Source organism: Larus michahellis, chromosome 1, assembly GCF_964199755.1.
Source record: "Larus michahellis chromosome 1, bLarMic1.1, whole genome shotgun sequence".
Classification (NCBI taxonomy): domain Eukaryota; kingdom Metazoa; phylum Chordata; class Aves; order Charadriiformes; family Laridae; genus Larus; species Larus michahellis.
Window position 1 is genome coordinate 105,893,675 of NC_133896.1, and position 25,562 is coordinate 105,919,236.

Sequence of the window (25,562 nt, forward strand, 5' to 3'; positions counted from 1 at the left end):
TGTTCATAAATTGTTCTTTCACAACCATAAAGATGGATTCACAGATTAAATCAAGAAGATACGTACTTTGAGACATAAGCGATGTTATATCTTTGTCTAAATGAAGGAATGTTCCAATATGAGATAGCATTTCACTTGCAGTTTTTTCCTGCAATCCTTGTTGCATTCAGGAAATATTTGGGGAGATACAGGTAAAAAGACATGTATTCCTTTTTGGGGGAAAAACAGGAAGTTCCTGTCTTTTCCTTTCTTCTTCTGAGACTGTAACTGGACGCTAACTGCGCAGAAGAACAGATTGTTATTAGTTTTCCACTTTTAACATTTTTTTCACGCTGAGATGGAGACAAAGCCACTGACTCCATAATATAGGCAATCTCTTTTTTATTAAGTAGTGGTGTACCCAAAGCAGTCATTCTGGGAGAAGGGAGAAAAATCCAAAAGGAAAGAAGAAGCTCTTTTAAGGAGAGCCATTCCATTTTCATGGAATAAAATGTACTATTTCTGTGTTTAATATTAGTATAATGATTTTACCATGTATTAAATAAAAGCTGTGGGTGTTGGGGTGGTGGTGCAAAGTGCTTGTTGGAATGAAAAATGCGCATTAGAGGAGCTTTTCATTTAAATGCATGATTTTGTTAGCCAACTTGAATTCATAGAAAGGGTATGCTATTCAGTAACTCCTACATAGCTTTACTACTTTTGTACCCTAATAAAATCATGAATGATTATTTTGTTGATTTAAAGAAGCATAATGTAAAAATTCTCTTTTTTTCTTTTCTTTCTTTTTAAATGTATTAGTATTAATGGTTTCAAAGTGCCCTTTCTTGATGTTTTTGTCAGGGAGGCTGAGTTAACAACCTATTATTATGTACTCCTTACCGAGCTGTTAATAGCTTTAGCGTCTTTTGCAGGAATTCACCTGCTGCTCATAAAAACATTTATGTTGCTCTAGGAACTCCACCAGGTTGACATATCTTGTATTTGCAATGACCTTGCACAAACTATCTGGTTTTCTTGCTTATATTGCCAGAAATACTACCATATTATATTATCACAATGGCAATTCTTTAGTGACTGCGGCAGCTCTTCCTTTTTAAAAAGGAGGTCACCTGTCTGTAAATTTCTTTTAAAACTTTTCAGATTTTTTTTGTTTTTATCAGCTTAAAAATTTCTGGTGAAGTTAGTTAAATTAAAAATGGGCACTTCCCTGATACAAAAATAGGAACAAAACTTGTTTTGTCAGTTTTGAAAGTGTAAAATCAGCATTTTAATTTACTTGTTAGATTGTTTATTTTGTCCTTTGAAATTCATGTTAAACTAATTGGAAAAAGATTTCCATTTTTGCTTTATACTCCTCTATTAACTCACTGAGGTGTTTGGAAAAAATATAAATATAAATAATATGCTATATTGTTGATGTAATGCCAGGATCTGCAATAAAGTCATGATGCCAGAGATGAATTTAGCCCTTTTGAGTTAACATTACAAGATAGATGTTTGCTGTTGGTCTGCACTGAGACACAGGAAAATGCACGCACATGCTCACAAATACACAGAGAATGTGATATTTCAGTGATTTTTCAATAGCTATTGGTATATTTATATCTGAAGAGGTTTTCATAATGAAAAACGCAACACAATCTCAATGGATTGTCCCTATATATAGATCAGCATGTTCCTCTTGCCTCTCATTTATTATTTGTATTGCAGTGATCAAAGTCGAACTTTAGTTAGTGTCAGAGTTGGTATCTTAGAGGCAAAATTCTTCCTCCAAAATTGATTTTTGTTGGATGGTGTTGAAATCTACATTAATATTGTCGACATTATTCTATATTTGTAAGTCCTGATTTTCTCTGAAAAGGAAAGTAGTTGTCTCAAAGAACTGTATACACAGTTAGCATGTGAAATATTCATTATCATATAACATTCATGTAGATTTAAGTTAATCCTAATGAGTTCAGTCATTTATTCCAGATTCACAATAGCAACCTGAATCAATTCTATCTATAAAAGCAGGTGTTTTTCTTACTTAAATAAAAAAAGATAGCTTTATTAATACCACTGAACCATAGTGAATAGCTCTCTTCTGTGTATCTGTGAACCAAGTAAACAACTATGAATAGTTTTGCTTTAAGTATGGCTTGTTTCCGAGCTGTTGTGTATCAATAAGAATCTTTTCTGTATTTGCCAGGTAGGAAATATTCAGTGGCAATTGAAAACAGAGAAGCGTACATTAGTCTCCTCTTCTAAGAAGAAAAGATATATACGTAGAAAATTCAACCTAGGCTCAAACCAATCTTAAAATCAGCCCAGTCACTCTACCTGTCCTACCACCCTGAAAGGCTGAAATACATTTTAAAAAGGAGTTGGAAAGTCTTGTTGCCTCAGGAGGCTTTTAATACAGTATGTAAGATTTGCGAGGGCATTTGTAAAAATGCATACATTACATACAGCAGTTAAAATTTTCCAGCAAGGTATTATAGACCTGACAAAATGGCCAGCACGTAACAGGAGCCCTAATCAAAATCCTGGATCTAACTAGCTATGGACATTTTAGGGGTACTGACATTAGGTAAATTAAGCAGGTTTTGTCAGCAGCACCATTAGAGCTGAGTTTTGTGTAGCTGACTCAGTGCTGTAGTACATTTTTGTACTGGTGGACACTGGGATGCTGGTGGACAAGAAGCTCAACATGAGCCGACAGTGCACACTTGCAGCCCAGAAAGCCAACCGCATCCTGGGCTTCATCAAAACAAGCGTGGCCAGCAGGTTGAGGGAGATGATTCTGACCCTGTACTCTGCTCTCGTGAGACCCCACCTGGAATACTGCATCCAGCTCTGGAGTCCTGAACACAAGGACGTGGACCTGTTGGAACGGGTCCAGCAGAGGGCCACGAAGATGATGAGAGGGCAGGAGCACCTATGCTATGAGGACAGGCTGAGAGAGTTGGGGTTGTTCAGCCTGGAGAACGCTCTGGGGAGACCTTATAGCGGCCTTCCAGTACCTAAAGGGGGCCTACAGGAGAGATGGGGAGAGACTCTTTATCAGGGAGCATAGTGATAGGGTGAGGGGTAACGGTTTTAAACTGAAGGAAGGTAAATTTTGATTGGATATTAGGAAGAAATTCTTTACTCTGAGCATGGCGAGACACTGGAACAGGTTGCCCAGGGAAGTTGTGGATGCCCCATCCCTGAAAGTGTTCAAGGCCAGGCTGGATGAGGCTTTGAGCAACCTGGTCTAGTGGGAGGTGTCCCTGCCCATGGCAGGGGTGTTAGAACTAGATGATCTTTACGGTCCCTTCCAACCCGAGCCACCATTCTATGATTCTATGATTTTTAGGATTGGTAGATTCACTTGAATTTCACAGCTTTGAAAATATGTTGTGCTTTTTTGTCCAAATAGAACATTGCCTTTATTGTATTATAGCAAGTCACCATCATTGTAGAAGTCTTCTGAAAAATTGAACTGTTGCTGTTATACTGAAATTCCACTTCAGTTGTAAGATGCTTCCTTATATTAAAAATGTCTTCACACTTCAATGTGAAATAGAAGAACCACAATTTTGGGTTCTGCCATGAGGGAATGCAGTTTTGTGTGTACAGCATTACTGTGATTTTACCAATGCTGATAATGCTAGTCATGAGCAGATTACCTGCCATATGTCTCAGCAACTTAGAGACCTTCAGGTGTTTGGACTGTGGCTTTTTAAGTTACAGTTTTTTTATATCATGAGTTGTACCTTTTTGTTATCTCTCCTCCAGGGTCTTGCATTTTCAAATTATAAATTTCATTATCCAGTGAACTACTTCCCATCTGTAACTAGAAGTACTGTTCCTATGATATATAGACACATGTTGAGTTTGACTGAAAAAATCACTGATATTCAAGATTATTAACTATTTCTTATACACGAACCAGAGTATATTCAATGAAATCATCAGGAAGCAGATTTAAAACAAAACCCCAGTATTTTTTAAAAACAGTTTGTAATTAAACTCGTTGCCTAAGGTTGTCCTGGAAGCCACAAGCAAAATTGGTTCAAAAATATAATTAAGTAAATTCATGGAAGAAAAGTCCATGAGCTGTAAAATGTAATGAAGCAAACGTAGTTAATTCTGAAGCAAATGTAGTTAATTCTGAAACCCACTAATCTGCAGATTGTTGGTCTCTGGGGGGAGTGCTAAAGGTGAGCATGGGGAGAAGGAACCCGTACTGCTTATGTGGAGTCTGAAGTCTGCAATGGCATATGCAAGACCTGATTCAGAAATTTGAACTACGAATCCTACATACCAAATGAATGACTTGGCAACTAGCCCGCTGGCTGTATGTACATAGTTCTTTGGGCTTGTTTCACAACAAAGCAAGTTACAGAAATCTTCCAATCTTCAGTTTTTGTGGGACTGCATCTGTTTCCCATTGAGCTGAATTTTTAGATGGTTTATTGTCTCATTATGAAGTACACCTTATTGTTAGGTATCTCAGAGGAGACTGCTTTACTGTCCAAAGATGACAGCAATACTTCTGAATATAGTTGAGTTGATCTTTACCATTAGTAACCTAGTTCATGCTTGCAGCAGTTCCTTGCTTCTTCCCGACATGAAAAGACAGTGCAGGGACAAAAAAAAATTAAATTGAGTGGAAAAATAAGAAGAATCTTCAGGGACAACTGGAGAGGCTGACATTTTTATATGCTGAAGTTAGAAAGACTCCTGGAGATACTGGTGCAGAGGTTTTCACTAGTAAATATTTTTAATTAGAAAGTAAATGTTATCAGAGTAGCTCATAACTGCTAGAAAGATGGAATTTAATGTCTGCACTTATCTGACAACTCAAGTCATGTTCCCCAGCTCCCAGTTCTGAATTGCACCCTGTTTCATCACCAGCTTAAGGCACAGACCTGTTTTTATTCCTTTCAATTTAGTCTCCTTGTCAGCATGATCAGCAGTGTCCTATCTGCTGCCTTCACGCCGGGTGTTCCCGTTTGGCTCGCCATGTTAACCACACAGCTTTTGCTCTGCCCACCGCTTACCTCGTTGTGCTGGCGAGAATGTTAACACTGTTTAAGAGTCACCCCATCGTCATCTCTCCTCATTTAATTTTCTCTTTTTCATGGTTCACCTCACATCAACTCATTTCTGCCTTTCCAGGTATATAATCCAATTAAAATGAGGTTTGGCTGGGTTTTGACCTTTTCATATTTTCTTTATGATTGGTTATCTGTTCTTCCCCTTTTCTTGTTGACAGCTTCGCTTTATGTATGGCGAAAGTGATGAGGTGACTGACAGGCAATCAAAATATAAAATATTGAAAAGCCAAACAGGTAAAGCACACTTTAGTATTTCAGCTCCCCAAACTGTTACATCTGAGATTAATCACAAGGGAGGTCGAGAAACAGGGGGAGAAGATTACAACCTGAAGTGGCAGATGCCTTAAAATGCTGCAGGTTTCTTCTCTGAAGCAAATACTAGAGCCGTCAGCAATTTTCTCTGTGGCCCTACTTTTTCCTGACAGAGTTTTCATCTTAGTTCAGATTGGGGCTCAGATCTCTGTAATCACTTTTCTAAATTTACTTTAAGCTTGTTGGTCAGCTGGAAACTAAAGGTACAAGATTTTTAGGAAGTGTTTTTTTAAGAATACGAATGATATCTTTGACTATTATTTCTATTATTCTATTTTTTTTTTACCACTCTATATTGCTATAAGAATTTACCTAACCCTGTTGATCATGTTGTAGTCGGGTAGTAATTAATGGTAGAAGCACGTTTTTGGACTATGAGTCTTTTCTCTAATGTCTTCCAAATATTACTGCTGGCATTCATGTTAATAGATATACTATAGGTCAAAATAATTTTCTAAGAGAAAATCATGCATAAAACCAGGAAAGATAAAGAAGCTTTCAAAGACAGACTTTGAGTTTCCCAGGTGTAGTTAATTTTACTGATTTCAGTGTAATTACTCCTCATCTGCAACAATCTGTGTAAGATGAGCAGCAAGATATGACATGGAGCAATAAGCATTCAGAAATCGTATTATGGGAACATTTTATTGCAAAGTAAGAAAATAATTTTTTGAGAGTTATTTGGGACAAATTAGTTGTGAGAGGCATATAGGCGGTATAAATCAAAGGCAATTTCCATAAATGAAAACTGTGGGGGCTATGTTTTTCTTGGAAAACACAGATAGTAGGTACAAATTCCACAGTTAGCTGTTATTTGTCTGTAATAGGTTCTATTTGAATTGATTAATTACATATTGACTATACCTAGTAATTACCTACTGTTTTATTCTAACGTGTATCGCAACATTAAAGTTCAGATGACTCTGGAGGTAATTAAGTGCCATCATAGCTGATTCTGTGAGGAAAGTAAGGAAGGGGTTGAAGATTTCGTTTCACGATGGAGCAGAGCTATAATTAATAAAAAGTCCTATCTTCCAGAATTGTGGCCATTCCTTCCTTTAAAATAATGATGCTTCCTCTGTAGGTCACATTGTGTATATCCTTGAAACCGATGTATCTAGGAAAGAGGAAAAATGTGACCAAATGGTCTCATAAAAGATTATTTTTTACTATCGGTGCTTTTATTTAAACATTGATAATGTCTGAATCATGGAACTCTGAATCTTCTTTACTTCAATGTGGTACTTATTCAGCTTTGACATTGTGCTTTAGTGCACAGGAGAAAGACCTGGTCCCTGTGGTATATAGATTGAATCTCTATTAGTGTTTCTTTCTGTTAAGTGAATGTGCTCCAAAAAAGGCTAAGCAGGATTATACGGCTTAAGTACAGAATTTTCATGTTAGAGGACAATGGATATAAACTGGAAAATGTATTTGCAAGCAGTTGATAGTAAATTCAGTTACTGTCTCCCTGGATTCTTTCCGGACACATACATTTGGAAGTTGTAGGTACACAATAAGTATGTTTTCAGCTGGCAAAAGCCTTTGAAAACTCTTTCCCCAGTGTCAATTTAAGAAGGCTTTTCCATTACTCATGGGACTCAATGAACTGAATACCTTGATTGTCATTCGTAAAACAAACTAGAGACAGAGTAAACTGCGAGAGTGGCAATTCCTGGAGCTCCCATTATATATTCTAAATAATAGAAAATTGTATTTGGTTATCTTTTTCAATTGCTAAAATAAGGACTGGTATTATTTTGATTAGAGCCGTATTTCTCTTTCCCACTCCAATATTAATGGTGACAAACCTTGTACACCTGAAATCACCTGGATTTTTATGAGGGTTTTACTGGTAAAGTTAATCTTTTAAAGGTTATTTGAGCACTGTAAGCAAAATTCTGCATTTCAGCTTTTATTTCCATTAATCTTTTTTTTTTCCACTAAACATTTTTAGTTATATATACTTTTTCTCACCCATAGCATCAGACTGTAAACTCTGTGATTGGAGTACGAGTCTAAACTGATAAAAGATCATAACATTTTGGTTAGTCTTTATCAATACATCAATACAATACGTATATGTGCACAAAGTCTTCCTTTCTGTGCTGTTTCCCTCTGAAGTAAGGCGGGGATAAAATTAGAGCAGCATGTTCATATAGGTGTGGCATGTGGAGGTTTATCTATTTGTTTGCAAGTGGTAATGTCATCAAAGGGAATCCCCTTTCTTTTGAGCATACGAGAAAAATGGTAATATTCATCGCTATAATATAAGATCTGGATATTGGATGAATATGACATTCATTAAAAAAGTAGTGACTTTCCGTGAGGCATAATGAAGAACTATAATCTATTCTGACGATGTCATACAGTGGAAATGTTTCTTATGAATTTTCTAATACCAGATTCTGACTAGTAGGTATACTAATCTGACTAGTACGTTATGTTAGATAGACTCCTTTAACTTATGTTTAAACCCGCAGCCCCTGTGTCTCAGAACTGCTTCTCATGAGTCCTGTGCCATCTTAAGATCACAAATGCCACTCTGATACTAATGTGAAGGATCAGAGCATTTCTTGTACGTCTCATTTTATATGAACTCTGAGCCATATATAATGGCCAGCAGTTCACTTACTGCTTGCATGCAATGGCAAACACAGGCGTATCCGCGAAACTTTTCTTTTGCAGGTTTTGTAGTAGTGTACAGAACAGATGTAGTCCTTGGCATTTCCCATTGATCCTGGTCCCATTACTGTCCAGGTCAGAGTTCTGTCACAAAGCATGTTGTGGCACCTTCTGGCCCACAAATACATGCCTCATTTCAATGGGAAATATGGCGCATGGCAGGAGGGTTGATGTATGTCTAGATTTTGCCACAACATAAAATCAGGGTGTGGTAAAAGCATGCACTAACATCCAAGAATTACATCCAAGTCCTGCAATTTAAAATTCACTTTTTGAACCCAGAATCTATGCAGAAGTAAGTGCATATTATCTGTGGCAAGAGTAAGGCAAAGCATCCCATACTTAACTGCAGACTAGAATTGTATCGTTTTATTCTGAGACCATCTTAGCCTCCTTGGGAAAGATCATGGCAGAAGAGTGGCCAACCTTGAGAGCCACACGCATCAACCTCAAATTATGTCTCTCTGTGGAAAGCTCTGGCTTTCCAGGTAGGCTGCAGATCCTGTCATTGTCATGAGAAGGGAGTAATGCCAAAGCATCCACTCTTTGGAGAATTGTCTGCTGTGTGAATCCCATCCAAAAAGGCTGATTTCTTTGTGGGAAGCATTCACATAAAACAATGTGAAGTTTCCAGCTATTAATCATTTTGCCTCAAGTTTGAGCAACTTTCTCCTCAGGTGCAGGCTTATGAAGCCTTTTCTTCTCAAATACACCAAGGTGACAGGTTCCCTTTCCCCTATTTCATTTTCAGTAACAAATGCTACCCCCTTTCCCATATGACAGCAGTATTACTTTTATGATCATGTACTCCTAGACATCGTTTTTTGGACCCTGTGGTGGATGGCTGCAGAAAAGAAAGAAGAAAGGAAACGGGAGGGCACGGAGATGGGACCCCTCAGGGCTTACCACAGGTAGCCACAGGCAGACAGTGAGGGGGCAGCAAGCCAGACAACCCTTAGACGTGACCAAAATACCTTCCACCGCCCAGAAGGGACAAGCAGAGATGGCTGCCCATCAGGAAGCTGCTGCTAGCGACAGCCTGCCCACACGAATGGAGGGTCCCATTTTGTTGATTAAATGTTACCATCACAGTCCTTGTCACACTCATTATCTTTGAACAACTACAAATAATAAATTATACTTGATAAACGTCTGTCCACGTCCCTGGTTAGGAAGCTGCTATATCCCACGTGCTGTTTTACACACAGTATTTAGCCTGTAATAACAGATATAACAAAACAGATATAGCTCAGATTGTTTTTTTCAGAAGTCATTCCCGGTTCTTCACTGCTACTGGCCTTGTTCTGCAGGCTTCAGGGAGTAAATCTTATCACTGGATCTTGGGGAGTCTCCACCAATTATTGACAAAATTTCCATTTCCATTCTCCTCTGAAGGAACCTATTTCTTTTTACAATGCCATCAAATTATTCTGAAACTTTATTTCTGCAATCTTTCCAGCAGGTCAGAAAAAAACAGTAAATTGTTACATGATTAGAACTTGATTTCAAGCAGCAAGGTAGTCTGGGGAAAGTAAATGGCTTGCAACTATTACACTGTACAGTGAAATCCCTTAGGTAGTGGTCCTCTCCTTATCTTACAGGTTGCGGAGCCTAAATAAAAATTTCCAGCACATTCCAGAGTGTAAAGTCTCTGCCTTCCTATGTCTGGGTCGTGACAGATGGAGCACATAGTACTTATTAAAACGTCAAACTGAAGCATACTAATACCCATATAAAACAAGCATTTGCTGTTTACATAACCATTAATGAACACATCCAGAATCTTTCCTTCACTGGATGGCATGTCTTTACCTGGACTGAAGTGCAGAAACAGAATCTTGTATTGATACTGTATTTAATGGGCAAGATCACAAACATTGGGCCATACCTATGATTCAGTGTGGTCTTAGAATAGTGCAAAATCAGGTGATTTTTTTTTTTTTTTTCCTAATTCTTGGATTAATTTTGAGCTGGTCGCTAGCTTGTGTTGAAAGACTTGATCTCTTTGGTACACACTTTAGTCAGCAGCTTCATTACTAAATAAATTCAAGTCTTGTGTTCTCCAAGTTTGCATATCCTGGCCGTTAACATGTTAAGTTATGTGACCCCTCTACACATGGAAGTCCCTGAAAGTTGCACGTATAACAAGGCTATAAAATAGAAATTAGCTGTTCATGACACACTGAATGTTCGTCAAATGTCCATAAAGTAGTGTGAAAACTCCTCTGTATGTGTAGGAGTTCTCTATTTTCTTACAAATCTGAGTATTAACCTATTATTCTTTTTTTGCTCACACACATGCTATTTTTCGAGTTGCAGAAAGCTTATTCACAAAAAAAGAATTAAAAAAATCCATCACTTTAATAGTCTGGCCTTCTGTCAGAAGAAAATAAGTATTTTCTGAAATTTCTTAAAAACAGTATGTCTAAAATCCACTAACCTGTTCAAAGCGAAGTTATAACATTTCAAGTAAATATTTTGATAGTTATAGAAGTTGTTAGTTTGTATATTAATTGTAGTCTCCATCCATAACATTACATGTACACTGTGTCTTACTATTTCAATTTAAATATACACTTCTTGCTGTTTCAGAATTTGGTAATAGATTGTAGAACAAATCAACACTTCCTCTTATTATAGTTTCTCAAAGTATTTCCACTGTTTGAAGTGACCATTAAATGCAATTATTTTAGATATTGGTGATTGTTGCCTTCCTTCTCCTCCTTCACTTAACAGAATCATTAGATTATTTTTGTACATTTGGGTTTTAATTCGGTTTTCTTAGTCATCTCCTTGTGTCCCTACTGGGGGAATACTGATGTACCTGCTGCCCTATGTTAATGTGGCTTTGTTACACCATGACTGAAGTTAACTCAGCATCTTTTTATATAAAACTGTTTGTTTTATATAAAAAATATACGTATGCTGCTCAGAAGAGGTTAAGAGTCCAACAGAATCTAACTGAAACCTATTCTTCTCCTGGTTATATCTCTTCTGTCAACCAGATTGTTTCCTTCTTAACAGGCTGGAAACACCCTTTGAATAACTTATACATACTATAATATTACTGCATGGTATAATAAATGTATATGGTGCCCTATGGGTATCACAGTTGGGTTGTTAAGCATATGCCAAGGACATTTCTGCTTATGTGTCAGTTTGGAGACAAATCCTCCTGCAACAAAGTAAAGCTAGCCTTAAGGCACCATATAAATGATTACAGATTTATCAAGTGACAAGTAACTAATGACAGGGAATAAACTCTCGCTTCTTTTAAGTCATCCCCTCATGTAAAAGTAGCAGCAGCGACCTGTCTAGCAAAGCAGCACTTAGTTTTCGCACAGCAATCGATATGGCTGGTCTCCGTACTACAGCAGCTGGTCTGCAGTGGTAATTCCCAGTGATCTCTGCACACCATAATTCTCAGTGATCTCTGTGAGAGTCAGGAATTCTCAGCAGATGCCCAGGATCAACTGCTAGGAGATAAACAGGGGACTTTTGCAGAGTGTTTCTGCTTAGAGAGTGTGAAAGGGAATGTCACGTAGGACTACATTACAGCTACCTGGAAAGGGAAATTATGTTCAGCAGCAGTGAAGCAGCTGAACCATACTAGAAGTTTACAGACTTTAAAGAAAAAGTTAATTTTTATTTCCTTTTACCCACAGGTCTACCCACGGATAGCGCCGGCATTTTGGCACTACCTGCGGGTAGAAGTGAGTAGCGGGTATTTGAATACTCCCACATCTTTACTTTACAGCTTATTAGTATTTACCGACCTCCTAGTTTGTCCATTGTGCAAAAATAATTAGCTACCATTCTAGCTGCCATTTTCTGTGAATGTAGTCTTGTACTAATTCCATATTGTTTTGACTACAGTGTAATTACTAACCCAAGTCACAAAGATGTGATATGTTTCTATGCAAGATTAAAGACAAAAAATTCAAGGCCATATCATACATTATGACTGTAGCACAAAATCAAAGTACAGAAATCCATACCTGCACCTCCTTTTATAAACACATTTTACATTCATGAGAAGAATGTGGAGCTTCAGTTCTGCTATATCAATTTTGCAAAGTTTGTACAACTCAACTTGATATCATTTCTCCCCTCTTTTGTCCCTCAGGAGCATGAGCAGCTCAGCTATTCCTCCACAAGGTCCAAGGCTCCAAGTGTTATCATCACAGGTCTCAAGCCAGCCACCAAGTATATATTTCATATCAGAGTCAGGACGGCAGCAGGATACAGCGGCTATAGCCAGAAGTTTGAATTTGAAACTGGAGATGAAAGTAAGTTTCACTGAAGGAAAAAAAATCAAATACAATAGAAGTAGCATCTAATTCTAAAACAGTGAGACATTGGGAGTTTGAATGGCTGAATCCATACCATTTGCTTATCAGAAAAGGACCACTGCTGTATGATAAAAAACAAGTAAGCCTCAGCGTCATACTTCTGGATTTATAACAAATAGAAATTTTAGCCCAATGCTGCAGCTGCAGGAATGTTTTCTTCTGCATAATTTCCTTATGGGTCCCTTCCAACTTGAGATATTCTATGATTCTGTGATCCTTTCTTTGCTTGAAGAAGGCCTTGCTTTTGACGTCTAGAAATGCCTTAGTCAGGCTTTACATAAGTCCAGCAGCTTCATGCAAGCTCGCAGAACACAGTGATGGAATCTTTTCTCTGTAGATTTAGTGCTCCCAGACTCTACAAATAAAAAAAAAAAGAAAACTTTTATATGCATTTCCATTAACCAATAAGCCGGCTAAATTTGCTGGTAAGAAGCAAAAAGCCTACATATTCCTGCAGAATATGCAAAAAGGCTTGATGCTATGTATGATGTTCATGCTCTGAACAATTTTATATTTAAGTCATGTATTACCCTTCATGTTCAAAGACACTGCAAACAAGGTATTTACAAAACATTTGAGATAAAATTAGTGTAGTAGATACAACACTAACACACTCGTTAATGAAATTACTTTAATTAACCAATTATGTATACCATGTTTTTTCATTAGTGTTTTAGAATTCAAGCTAAAGTACAGACTCAAAACTATAGAAGTGTTTTCAAGAGCACCCAGGGGTTTGTGTTCCATTTTCATTGCATCTTAACTTCTATTTCAAAAATGTTTTAGGGATAGATTTCCAAGTGCTTAATGCCTAATTGGACTTTTTAAAATTTTCTGGGTACTTAAGCCAATTGGTTTGAATAGGAGTTGAGCACTTGGGTGCTTTCAGGAATTCCAGTAGATCCTCTCTGCATCTTCTAATGCAATAACTATGAGGCTTTATGCACGCAGGGACATAACTCTTATCAAAAGTAAATGTTATCTAAGTGTCTGTGAGCCTGTGTCACGTTTGTGAAAATGCAACTTCCCCATCTAAATCAGGAAGACTGTGGTTCCAGTGACATTTCTCTCATTGGCACTGCTGATAGAAACATCTCCTGGGAATGAGGTTTGCTTTTTACCAACATTTATTGCTTAGGCTTCTGCCTCACTAAAATTATTTGATTTGTTGTAAATATAATCATTGTGTGATTGAAAGGAAATGTAGACAGAGAGTTTTTGTTTATAATAATTGAGATGGAGGTCGACAGAAATTCTGCCGCTGTTTGAAATGGTACCTGGAGCTAGATAAAGACTTCAGTTTAATTAAAAGGGTAGTTCAAAGTACTGTGGTCTTATTCAAATATTTATACAGTCCTGCTTTAGATTTCGAAGCGGGGGGGGAAACAAAGTAAATGCCTGCTGGTAAATATTACGTATTTCAGGTTGAAGCAATACTCAGTGACAAGTCAAATGATGCCTTGTTACTCTCCAAATGTCTTACTTCCTCACAGCAGTATTTTTAAAATTGGCCTATTCTAAACTTCAAGGCAATATCAGATTATTATGATCATTCATTTGTACCCCTTTCATGACATGGGCGTAATGACTGTAACTGTAACTTTTCCGGACAGCTAATGACAATAGATTGAAAAGTAACACCTACCATATACAAATAGTCTTGATTTAGAGTCTTCCAGTAATGGAGAGCTCACCATATTTATAGGTAGATGGTGCTAGTGCTTAAGCCTCGTAATTAAAAATTTGCACCTTATTTCTAGCCTGAATTTTTTTGTTTAGCTTGTATCTTGTGACCCTTTTCTGCCAAATTGAAAAGCCTATCAGAAATCTCTTCATCACCTAAATGTGTGTATGCCCTTTTAAAGAATTCTCTTCTCTTTCCCATAAGTGATATAAATACTCCCTCTCTCTCTAAAACCACCAGTTTTTCAAGACATTGAATCATTTTGCAGCTCTCCAAAATTTTAACATCCTTTTTGAAGTATGACATCAGAGCTGAACCTGATACTGAATTAAACTGGAAAACTAAATCTGTTGATGATGCCACAAACAGACCTAACACCGCTTTCCTCCTTATAATTCAGTTTTCTTTTACTTACAGGTGTAAGCAATTTCTGCCCGAACAGGAGCATTGCCTTACGCAGCTGAATAAGTAGAACATAGCAACATTTTTTTCAGTACCATCGTATTCCAAGATACTGACCTACATTTAGATGGAGGGATTGGGGAGGGTTGTGTTGAGACTTGGACTGCATAATTGTATCAGTACAAGTAAATGGTAATTCGCTCTTGCTGGCATACATCTATCTTACAAACCAGACCAAGTCAAGCTGTGTAGGAGTTTTATCTTCATCATTTACTAGTCTGGCAGTAGGCAGCTCAGCTGAAAATTTTCTGGTTTTTTAATATATGTTCTTCTCAATTCTTCTGAAAGATACCAAATAATATCAAACCAAGGCAGACTATTGGAGCTTCCTCCATCCCTACCCTTTAGTAACAAGTTACTTGGTGAAAATTCCACATTTGCAATTACTTTTTGTGGTGTTTTAGTTAGCCAGATTTTAATTAATTTAATATGAGCTATACTGATTTTATATAGTTAATGTTTTCATGAGAAGGCTCGGAAGAATAGTCTTTTAAAAGTCTGTGTTGTCAACAGAAAATTTATCAACCAACAATCTCATCAAAATGGCAAAAAATATTTCAAGTCGTGTTTGATAAAAATCCTTCTCAATTGGCATTAGCTTGTAACATCTTTCAGCTGTCTGCCAATTCTACATGTTATAGTGTTAGCATCTAGAGAAGAATTCCAGGACCAGTTGCAGCTGAACATCCAAGGTTGTTCCATTTACACTGCTGAATATTGACATTATTTGTTAATAAACAGTGGTAAAGTGGGCAATCCAAAAGTAGGATTTTTCTCTGAAGTGATAGACAAGTTGTAAAAAAGTAATGGTTCATCAATTGTGAGATGTGTACATCTATGTCCTTAAACATACTGTCCCTGGCAGGACAGTGCTGTCGTGCCTTCTCCGGTTTACTGGTTGAAACACTATCTGTGCTACTGCAGTCGCGTAGGATAAAATTAGATACCTCGTTGCTAGGAACACTAAGACATTTTGGTATAATTATTAATAGTGGTGCATGAGGCGGAAAGAAGACCAACTCTGTAGCAGTAGTGAAAAAACAGTTGAGTTTTTCAGAAGGACCCTCGCTTAGTGACCAGCAAACTGAGGCAGCCATTGCTTGGGGAGCATGTTGTTGTTGAACTCTCCTCCCTGCTGCAGAGACCAATAAATGGAAGGCCTAAAATTTGTGAATTTCTTTATGAAAGGAAATGGAGTTACCTAGAAAAGTCAGACAAATTCTTTTCAAGGGAGCAGGGATGGGTGAATGGATGTTGTTAGGCATTTCTTCCCCTGTTAAAGCTAAGAGGCTGCTGCTGGAAAATGTAATACCTTTGCAAATCATAGTAGCTCCTGCTTTTGATTTGTGTGCCTTATTGCCATTTTATTCAGTCTTTCTGTTTCAGCGCCTTACAGGCAAAACTCTTCTAGCGAAGCTGTCAGGGCTTCATACACTCCAGCACACACACACGTACCACTGCTGTGGCTATAAATTGAAGCATAACTTCACATGTACTTGCTGCTTTTGTGTTGGAAGGGACCTCTAAAGGTCATCTAGTGCAACCTCCCTGCAATGAGCCGGGACATCTTCAACTAGGTCGGGTTGCTCAGAGCCCCGTCCAGCCTGATCTTGAATGTTTTCAGGGATGGGGCATCTACCACCTCTCTGGGCAACCCGGGCCATTGTTTCACCACCCTCATTGTAAAAAACGTCTTCCTTATATCTAGTCTAAATCTGCCCTCATTTAGTTTAAAATCATTGCCCCTTGTATAGATACCTGATTGTATCAGGAGTACCTGGTATCAGGAGTACCAACTATCTGAGTCAACACAAAAAACTCTGGTCCTTCCTAGGATAGAATAAAATGTGTTCTGTGACTAAAAAAGTATTTGTCCCAGGGCAAACATGCTTTAATCTCTGTTTTGTCTCTCCCTCTCTATTTTTCTCTCTCTCTTCTAACTAGCTGTTTATAGAAGACTATTTTTGGGTTTTGGCTTCTTTGTTTTTTTTTAAATTAATGATTCAAAGCATTCCTTTTTTCCTGAGGAATGTTTTTTACTATATCACCTCAGAGGCCCTTGTGCCTAGAGGAATTTGTAAAATACTGAACAATTTACAGCTGTTAGGCAGTGCAGTGTTTTCATGCTGTAGCTTTCTTATGCAGGGCTTGTTCTAAAACTCAGGATATTTCCCATGTCAGCCTTCCCATCATTAGGGAAAAAAAAATAATCCAAAAGGGAACTAGCTGGCTTGTTTTAGAAGGGGCCTAAAGGGCAAACTAGCATGTGTGCAGTGTGGATTAGTGCTTGGGCTGAACAGAGTGATAAATGTAAGGACATGATGATTTTTAATCCAAAAGCAATGTAGGCTTTTGTGTGCTTCAAATAAATCATATTAACAATAAAAAATTAAAAAGTTCAGAAATGCTAATAGAAAACCTGATTAGGTATTTCATAAATTTGAGGACTGTGAAAAATTAATTGGCCTGAAACACTGATCGTGATGAAACAATAGCTTTAATTTCTTTACCATAGGCACAGATGGTGACTTTCTTGTATGCCAGATCTGCTGAATTCTCAAATTCTTTCTCCTCTTCCCCTATCCGCAAAATCTATCTTTAACTTTTCAGCCTCAAATCATGCTATTTTGAATTGCCCCCAGATGTGATTTAGGCCCTGGACTCCATTCTTTCCAGAACTCCAAAGCTCAAGAGAGGTGTCCCGAGTCATTGATTCTGATGGAGGTCCGGTATTGTTTCAAGCACATGCCCTGATTCATGCCACGACAGAAAAGCTGTCCCTAGGATTTTTAGAAGTAAATTGAATTGTCAATGCAAAATAGAGATTTTTTGGTGAGAATGTTTGATGTTTTGACAATAGTAGATTAGATTTCTGCTTGAAACAAGCAAATGAGATGGCACATATCTCATATTTAGAAAGTCTCTTGCTGGATCTCTTCCCATGTCTGCCTAGTCCTACTGTTCATTCAAAGTAGTCAGCACTGAATATCTCAGAATGTCTCATTTTAATCTTGAAGTATTTCCTTACTGTGTTTTATATTTTCAGCCATTTGTTCTTCAAATTTGCCATCAACCTATCTCATTTCTCTAATGTATGTGCCCAGAAGCCCCAGATATTGTACTTTTCCTTTGCATTTCCTAAACAAGAGCAACATCCTTGCTTGGATCTCAAACTGCTTGCACAGGCTTCCAATTCATCCACTGGTCAGGAAGCTAATGTTAGGGCCAACACTTGGAAGAAGTTTTTTACTTCTTTACATACATACCAAAAAGTTTTACATCTTTATGCTAGTGATGGCATTATTTTTCCCCTTTAAAAGTCTTCTTTAAGATTACCATTCCATTACCTCCTTCCTTTCCCACATTTCCTCTTAGACTGGTGTCCATCAGTTCACTGGAGCACAAGAACTGCACTTCTGAAAATGTAAAGGTTACCCTAATTAGACTTTATATTTTTCTTTCCTATTGTTCTTAAGCACCTTTGTTTAAAATACCTTGTAAATCTGACAGCCAGTTCATGTCTATTAGAGCTCCAGTTCTCACCGTCCACACTTATCTGTCTTACAGCTACTCTGTATTATCTGTCTAGCTGTCTTTCTGTCAACTTTTTTTATCTTTCAGTCTGCTGGAAGGTCCAGTGATGTCAAATTGAAATAACTAAAGGATGTAGCTAAGAGACAGAAGTGAGCTGTCATTAGGGCTGCCATCCCTTTTATACCAAATACACAACCTTTTAAAAGATTTTGGAGAAATTGTCTCAAAGAAAAGAGAGGAGAAGAGAGCTGGAAGATTCTCTCTGTCTTTCATCCTTTAGATGACTAAAACATCGACACGATTTCTTCCAGTCTGCCGAGTGAAGAAGTGAAGAAGCCTTGGGATATTTCCCTTCATCCCAGAGAAGAGGGAAAGTGCAGCTCCTCCTCCACACATTTGGGTGAAGAACCCAGAGAGGAGCCCAAACAGGGCATGGATGTAAAGAGTAGATGGTGGGGACAGAACTGGCACCAGGCTGGATGCAGAAGGGATTTCTGGGCACGGTGTTAAGCAAGGAAGCTGGAATGATGCAATCAGACACTTTAAATGTTATTTTGGGTATATAACCTGGGTTAAGCATGGAGAATAACTGGAGTGAAGAGTTTATCTGGATAATATGCTTCTGGGTACATGTATGATACATAGCACAGTTTTAAAATTAAATCACCACTTTGACTAATCACATTAGTTGCAGCTACAATGTGCTTGAAGAGTTGTAGAAACAACAAAATACTGTTTTAGCTGTATGAATGCTGGCTGTGTTGTCTAACAAATGTGATTCTGGAGAAAATGCTATGTACTTCTATGTTTAAATGCAGCACTCTATATACACACAGAGTTGAAGAAAGGTTGCAGGAACTTGCTTGGCCTTGCAGCCTATCGTAATGGGGTTTTAAACTGAGCTTTTCTGTCTTGCATAACCAAGAATAGTCTTGAGGACAAACACGAGGTTATATACCAATATGCACAGCTGATAGAGAGGACAAATGAAGGAAGAAAAAGCAGGAAATGACAAAAGATTCAGGAACATGCACAACAGAAACATTACATGTTAAAGCTCTTATTATTTACAACTTGAACTTTACCTTAGGAAAAGCTGCAGAAACAAGAAAAGAACAGAGAGATGGAGGGACATGCTGAATTTAATTTAGAATGGCAAAATGCTGTAAAAAATTTAATTGTTGACTGTCCCTGATTACTGTCTTCTCACTGCCTAGATAGTGTTTTAGGGGACCTTTTGCCTGCTTGCGAGCAGTTTGTGTATGCGCATACACATGTGCCTATATATGTGTTGTTCGCTGTGCTGCGCCTTTATTGATTTCTAGGAGGATCACTTCAAGCAAAAATAAGTATTTCCATCATTTTGCCTTACCTGCCTCTCTGTCAGTTTTTAACAAATCCGTATTTTTCAATTATACTTGTCTGTCATTTGACATTTTTATCTGACAAGTAAATTAAGGTCATCAGGAAGTTTCAGGCTTGAAAGCCCCTTATAGTGATTTGGCTACTTGAAAACAAATCCTAATATATTGGACTCTGACACCTCTGCCAACACAGTAAAATACAAACAAGAGAAACAGAATGATCACTTTTTAAGTACGTACAGTCTCAGCTAAAAATCATATTACTTAGAGGTGGAAAGAACTCAGTCAGTCTGGAATTTATCATAGAATCATAGAATGTGTTGGGTTGGAAGGGACCTTTAAAGGTCATCTAGTCCAACCCCCCTGCAGTAAGCAGGGACATCCTCAACTAGATCAGGTTGCTCAGAGCCTCATCAAGCCTGGCCTTGAATGTCTCCAGGGATGGGGCCTCCACCACCTCTCTGGGCAACCTGTGCCAGTGTCTCACCACCCTCATTGTAAAGAACTTCTTCCTAACGTCTAATGTAAACCTGCCCTGCTCTGGTTTAAAACCACTGCCCCTCATCCTATTGCTACATGCCCTTGCAAACAGCCCCTCCCCAGCTTTCTTATAGGCCCCTTCAGGTACTGGAAGGCTGCTATAAGGTCTCCCTGGAGCCTTCTCTTCTCCAGGCTGAACAACCCCAACCCTCTCAGCCTGTCTTCATAGGAGAGGTGCTCCAGCCCTCGGTTCATCTTCGTGGCCCTCCTCTGGACCTTCTCCAACAGATCCATGTCCTTGTGCTGAGGGTTCCAGAGCTGGACACAGTACTCCAGGTGGGGTCTCATGAGAGCAGAGTAGAGGGGGAGAATCAATTCTCTGGATCTGCTGGCCACGGTTCTTTTGATGCAGCTCAGGATGCGATTGGCCTTCTGGGCTGCAAGCACACATTGCCGGCTCATGTCCAGCTTTTCATCTACCAGTATCCCCAGGTCCTTTTCTGCAGGGCTACTCTCTATCACGTCATCCCCCAGCCTGTATTGGTAATGAGGATTGTCCCAACCCAAGTGTAGGACCTTGCACTTGGCCTTGTTGAACTTCATAAGGTTTGCTCAGGCCCACCTCTCTAGCTCATCCAGGTCCCTCTGGATGACATCCTGTCCCTCTGGCCTGTCAGCCACACCACTCAGCTTGGTGTCATCAGCAAACTTGCTGAGGGTGCACTTGATCCCACTGTCTAAATCATTGATGAAGATGTTGAACAGCACCGGTCCCAGTACGGATCCCTGAGGGACACCACTTGTCACCCCTCTCCATCTGGACATTGAGCCATTGACCACTACCCTCTGGATGCAACCATCCAGCCAGTTCCTTATCCACCAAACAGTCCACCCATCAAATCCGTATCTCTCCAACTTAGAGAGAAGGACATTGTGGGGGACCGTGTCAAAGGCCTTGCAGAAGTCCAGATAGATGATATCCATTGCTCTTCCCTTGTCCACTGATCCAGTCACTCCATTGTAGAAAGCCAACAGGTTGGTCAGACAGGACTTGTCCCTGGTGAAGACATGCTGGCTGTCTCTAATCACCTCCCTGTCCTCCATGTGCCTTAGCATAGCTTCTAGGAGGATCTATTCCATGATCTTCTCAGGCACAGAGGTGAGGCTGACAGGGCAGTAGTTCCCAGGGTCCTCCTTTCTACCCTTTTTAAAAATGGGTGCGATTTTTCCCTTTTTCCAGTCACCAGGGACTTCACCTGACTGCCATGACTTTTCAAATATCATGGAGAGCAGCTTGGCCAGTACATCAGCCAATTCCCTCAGGACTCTGGGGTTCATCCCATCAGGTCCCATAGACTTGTATATGTTCAGGTTCCTCAGGTGGTCACGAACCTTGTCTTCACTTACAGTGGGAGGGACTTTGTTCCACAGGTCCCCGTCTTGCAATCCTTCAACTTGGGAGGCGTGAGGAGAGAGGCTGGCAGTGAAGACCGAGGAAAAAAGTTGTTGAGAACCTCAGCCTTCTCCTCGTCTGTTGTTACTAGTTTGCCATTCAAACTAGTATGGCAAACTAAGATTCATTTATCCCCTTCATGAATTTGACTCTGGTTTCTGATAGAAAATATATATTTTATTAAACTGATAAATTGCATTCTGTTTTAGCTAAAACAACAAGAAATAGCAGCTCCATTCAGCAGAAATGATCCAGGAAACGTGAATTTCTTCATCTCAATAGCTGCAGAGTGCTTCTTTGTACCACAGAATCAGTGCCTACATTTGCACCTTTAATTCTCACAAATAAAGGCCCTGGGTTGTCTCCTTGACGATGAATGTCTGTTGAACAAAACCACAGCTAATTTGTCTGAGCCCATGGTTTGCTTTTCTCCTGCTGAATTCACTATTTTTGCACACCTGTTTTTCCTATTAAAAAAAAAAAATAAGGAAAGAAGGCTGCAGTTTGTCCTCTCACTTCCATTGCATAGAAAGGCAAGATAGACTCATCTAATACCTCCTCCTTCATTTATAACTTCAGACTGTGCCTGGCCATAACGATCTTTGCAACATTTAACACAACCCCTGCTAGTCCGAAAATAGTATTCAGCGCTTCTTTTGGAGAGCCTGGTACTATTTGCGTTGTTACTTGTGTGGCACGATGTTTGTTAAGTTGTATTTTTCCAACTAATCTGACCCTGAGGAACATAACACAATGCAGAGCTAGAATCCGCTCCCATAATATCACTAGATACCATTTCGGACATTAGCATTCAGTGAGTATTTGCTACATCATTTATTGGAAGACGTATATATTTAACTTGTCTGTGGACAGCCTATGACCACAGATACTGAATGCCTTGTAATTTACTGCCAGTGCATATCTCCATTAAATTATATGGACAGAAACCTAATGTCAGAAATTTAACAAGTTGGTTTTGCTGAAAATTTGACATAAACTACTATTGGTTTTATTTGCTTTACTACTATTACAAAGCCAGTTTACGCTGCTAATTTCTAAACCACTCACAAATATTATTTTGGAGCCAAACGTTTTTCTTGGAAACAGCATTTCATGGGCTTTGGGCAGCAGTGTGTGCTTTGTATTGGGCTACATCAACTGCAAAGTGAGAGAATATAGCCTGCTGAGCGTTCTCTTTGCAGCAGCCTAGGTGATTTCTCTAAGCTTTAATCATGTGGTGCCTAAAGAAAGCTGAAGATTTTGCAAGTTTAAAAGCTGAAGTTTGCAAGTTTAAAAAATCAAAGTTGCTTTCCTGATAAATCTAAAATGTATTTTCGTTTCCACATTTACTCCTGTTGTCAGAGGTCATTGATTAGAATTATTTATTCACCTTTCAGAAAAATGTTATGTTTCTCATGGAAACAGAAACCGAGAATTAGGTAAACATCACGTGGTGAAAATATTCGAGTGTAATTGAGTTTAAGAAATAAAACTTTGGTGTCACAAGACAGGATATAGAGAAAAAAATTAGCCTAATTCTTTTTCTGTTCATGTAGTAGTTGGACAGTGAGAACCAACTGCACTGTAAGTAGGTACTTTGTCAATGTAAAGATTTAATATTATGCAGAATAAATTCATAAAAAGAGCAAGTGTCTAGAGACCGGATAATTTCAGGTGTTATTTTTTAACTCCTAAATGTCCTACAAAAAGCAAAGAGAAAAACATGAGGCATAAGAAAATAATTTTTTTTTTTTTCAACTACAGAGTTGCCAATCACCAGAGCATGTTGCAGGTAAAACTGTATAAATTTTGTGACAATAAAAACATACACCAGACATACAGAAGAGTGTCTGAGGCTAGATACTAAGTGTGCTCTTTTGCTTTGCTTCCTCCTGAACACAGTTTAATATCTCTTACATACATAGCGCTGCTGCTGAGTTCCCTGGGACAGATGGATGGAGAGAAATTCTGAATTAGATGCAGGATTAAGCTAAATAAAGCTAAAGAAAAAATACGTTCTAGTTCTGCGTTCAAAATCCTGTCATATTCAAACTTTAGTAAATTGCAAGTGTTTGATAATGCTAGGTCCTCATTTTAAAATCATCTTCCCTTGTAAACATCTTCCCTTCATTCCCTTCATCATACTTGAGACATGGGTTATGGTTTTTCGCTTCACAGGCGCGTTCGCATCTGATGCCCTTGCTAAGCACGAAGGAAACTATTACAAAGTAATTGCAACATGTGACCAGTGAAATGTTGTCACCCATTCGGCAAGAACCCTGGGTGATGGAGCTTTAACCTCTTTTCTCTGTGCTTCTCTTTCAGCTTCTGATATGGCTGCGGAGCAGGGACAGATTCTTGTAATTGCCACTGCTGCTGTTGGTGGATTCACTCTCCTGGTCATCCTCACTTTGTTCTTCCTCATCACCGGGAGGTAATTAACACTACAGTGTTCTTATTTACTCACGGTCAGAGTCATCCAGAACTAAGAATTTAAGAATAACAGTTAAGTCGTTCACCACATTTTCAGTGCTAAAATAAGGGTTAGGCACAGAGTGGTTAATGTCCTCTTTGTTCAACACTGCTCATATTCACGGTTCTATTGTGAGTGTTGTTTCGTGTAAAAAACCCAGTTTGGGGAGCTAAGCAATTATGTGAACTCAGGAAATAACTTGGCTGTTTTTAAAAAAAGTTTCTGGACCTCTTGTCTGCAGAGTGAGAATTTAAAAATACAAGGTACCTGCACCATCAAGGTTCTGACATTAGAAGACCAAAAAAAACCAAAAAACAAAAAATCGCAGTATTTTTTACAAAATCTTGTAACTGTCAATTGCAAAGCTTTGGAGGGTGTAATCTTAGGATTTTTGGTGTCTTGGGGCTGGCAATGTAGCTTGCTGAAGGCACTTGAGTGGACAATTTTTTATTACTTTTACTATATTAAATATGTAGAAAAAATCATACTCAGTTAATTACGTCTTTTATATGCAAATTTCTGCATATAGTAAGAGAAAACACAGGAATTAGGCAATGAAATTAAACTAAGGAAAACTTTACTCCAAAACATTAAGATGATGCCACTGCCTGTGAACAGAACTGGTGAACAGAAAATAGCTTCCAGAAGGTCCTGTTTTATTGCTTTTGGCGTTTTTTTTTTTCTAACTTGTATTGAATATATCCCAATTAAATCTACATTACAGCAGTACTGTTGCACTGGCAGTGGAATTCACTAATCTGAACAATGATTATTTTTTATAACTACCCTGATTCTTATACTTACAATTCTTTTAGTGCAGTGCTGTGATTGTCCACCTTCCTTCAGTTGATGTGTTGATCAGGATCAAATAATGACATTATGCAAACTGGATGAGAAAGCATTTTGATTTGAGAGGCCAGATGCCATAATCATTACACACTGAAGGTTTTAATGGAACTCACAAATTCTAATTGGACTTGCTACAGAACACACGGAGAGGTCGGAACATCAGTCCTTGCAGGAGCTCAGATCCCCGCAGGCGTAGCTGCTTTCATGGTGGTCTGTTTCCATTTTCACTGAGCCTCCAAGTGTTTCCTGTGTGATTTCAGGACTTCACCTGCTTCCACCAGGAAGCAAAGCAGAATTTAAAAGGATTAAAGCCATTATGTCCCTGTCTCCTCTGTGAGACATCAGTGGCACTGCAGTGCTGCCATGGATCAAGAAGGCCAAGAAGCAGGTTGATATTCTGTAGAGGAACGGGCCTTCGAGCAGAGGAGTCCGGCTCGTAGCTCCTGCAGTAAGCTCTGCAGGGCAGGTTGTGTGGGCTCTGGCCCCCCTCTACCCTTTTCCCCTCTCCCTCCTTCAGACACATGAAACAGATGGTGGAAGAGCCTCCAAGTGAGGAGGATTCTCTATGGAGTTTCCTCCTTACCTAGCTTGGGGACAGAAAAAACCCAGAGTTGGGATGAGATTCTGCGCTATTCCTGTCCTGGTTGAGAGCCCGTGTTTCCCCTTAGAGAAAAGACGTTACACTGACTCCTCTGAATGTGATAATGGTCATCACAGTCGGGGCTGATATCAATAGACGATGCTGCGCTTTCAGATTTGTAATTAAGTTTCTGTTTTGTTGGTATAGCATTACCTCTAACTTGAAAAGAAAGTGAAGTTCTGTCAGT

At 38.8% G+C, this 25,562-nt stretch overlaps 1 protein-coding gene across 6 annotated transcripts in view; it reads left to right on the forward strand.

Annotated features, from left to right (window-relative positions):
* Positions 1-25,562, forward strand: part of EPHA6 (EPH receptor A6) — a 512,920-nt gene that overhangs the window by 361,832 nt on the left and 125,526 nt on the right. For 3 of the 6 annotated variants that reach the window (XM_074597837.1, XM_074597854.1, XM_074597874.1), the window contains 3 exons: positions 11,750-11,797; positions 12,211-12,373; positions 23,739-23,847. In XM_074597837.1, the coding sequence (XP_074453938.1) occupies positions 11,750-11,797; positions 12,211-12,373; positions 23,739-23,847 (320 nt within the window). The remainder of the gene's footprint in view (positions 1-11,749; positions 11,798-12,210; positions 12,374-23,738; positions 23,848-25,562) is intronic. The other 3 variants (XM_074597845.1, XM_074597864.1, XR_012588748.1) reach the window with 2 other exon arrangements.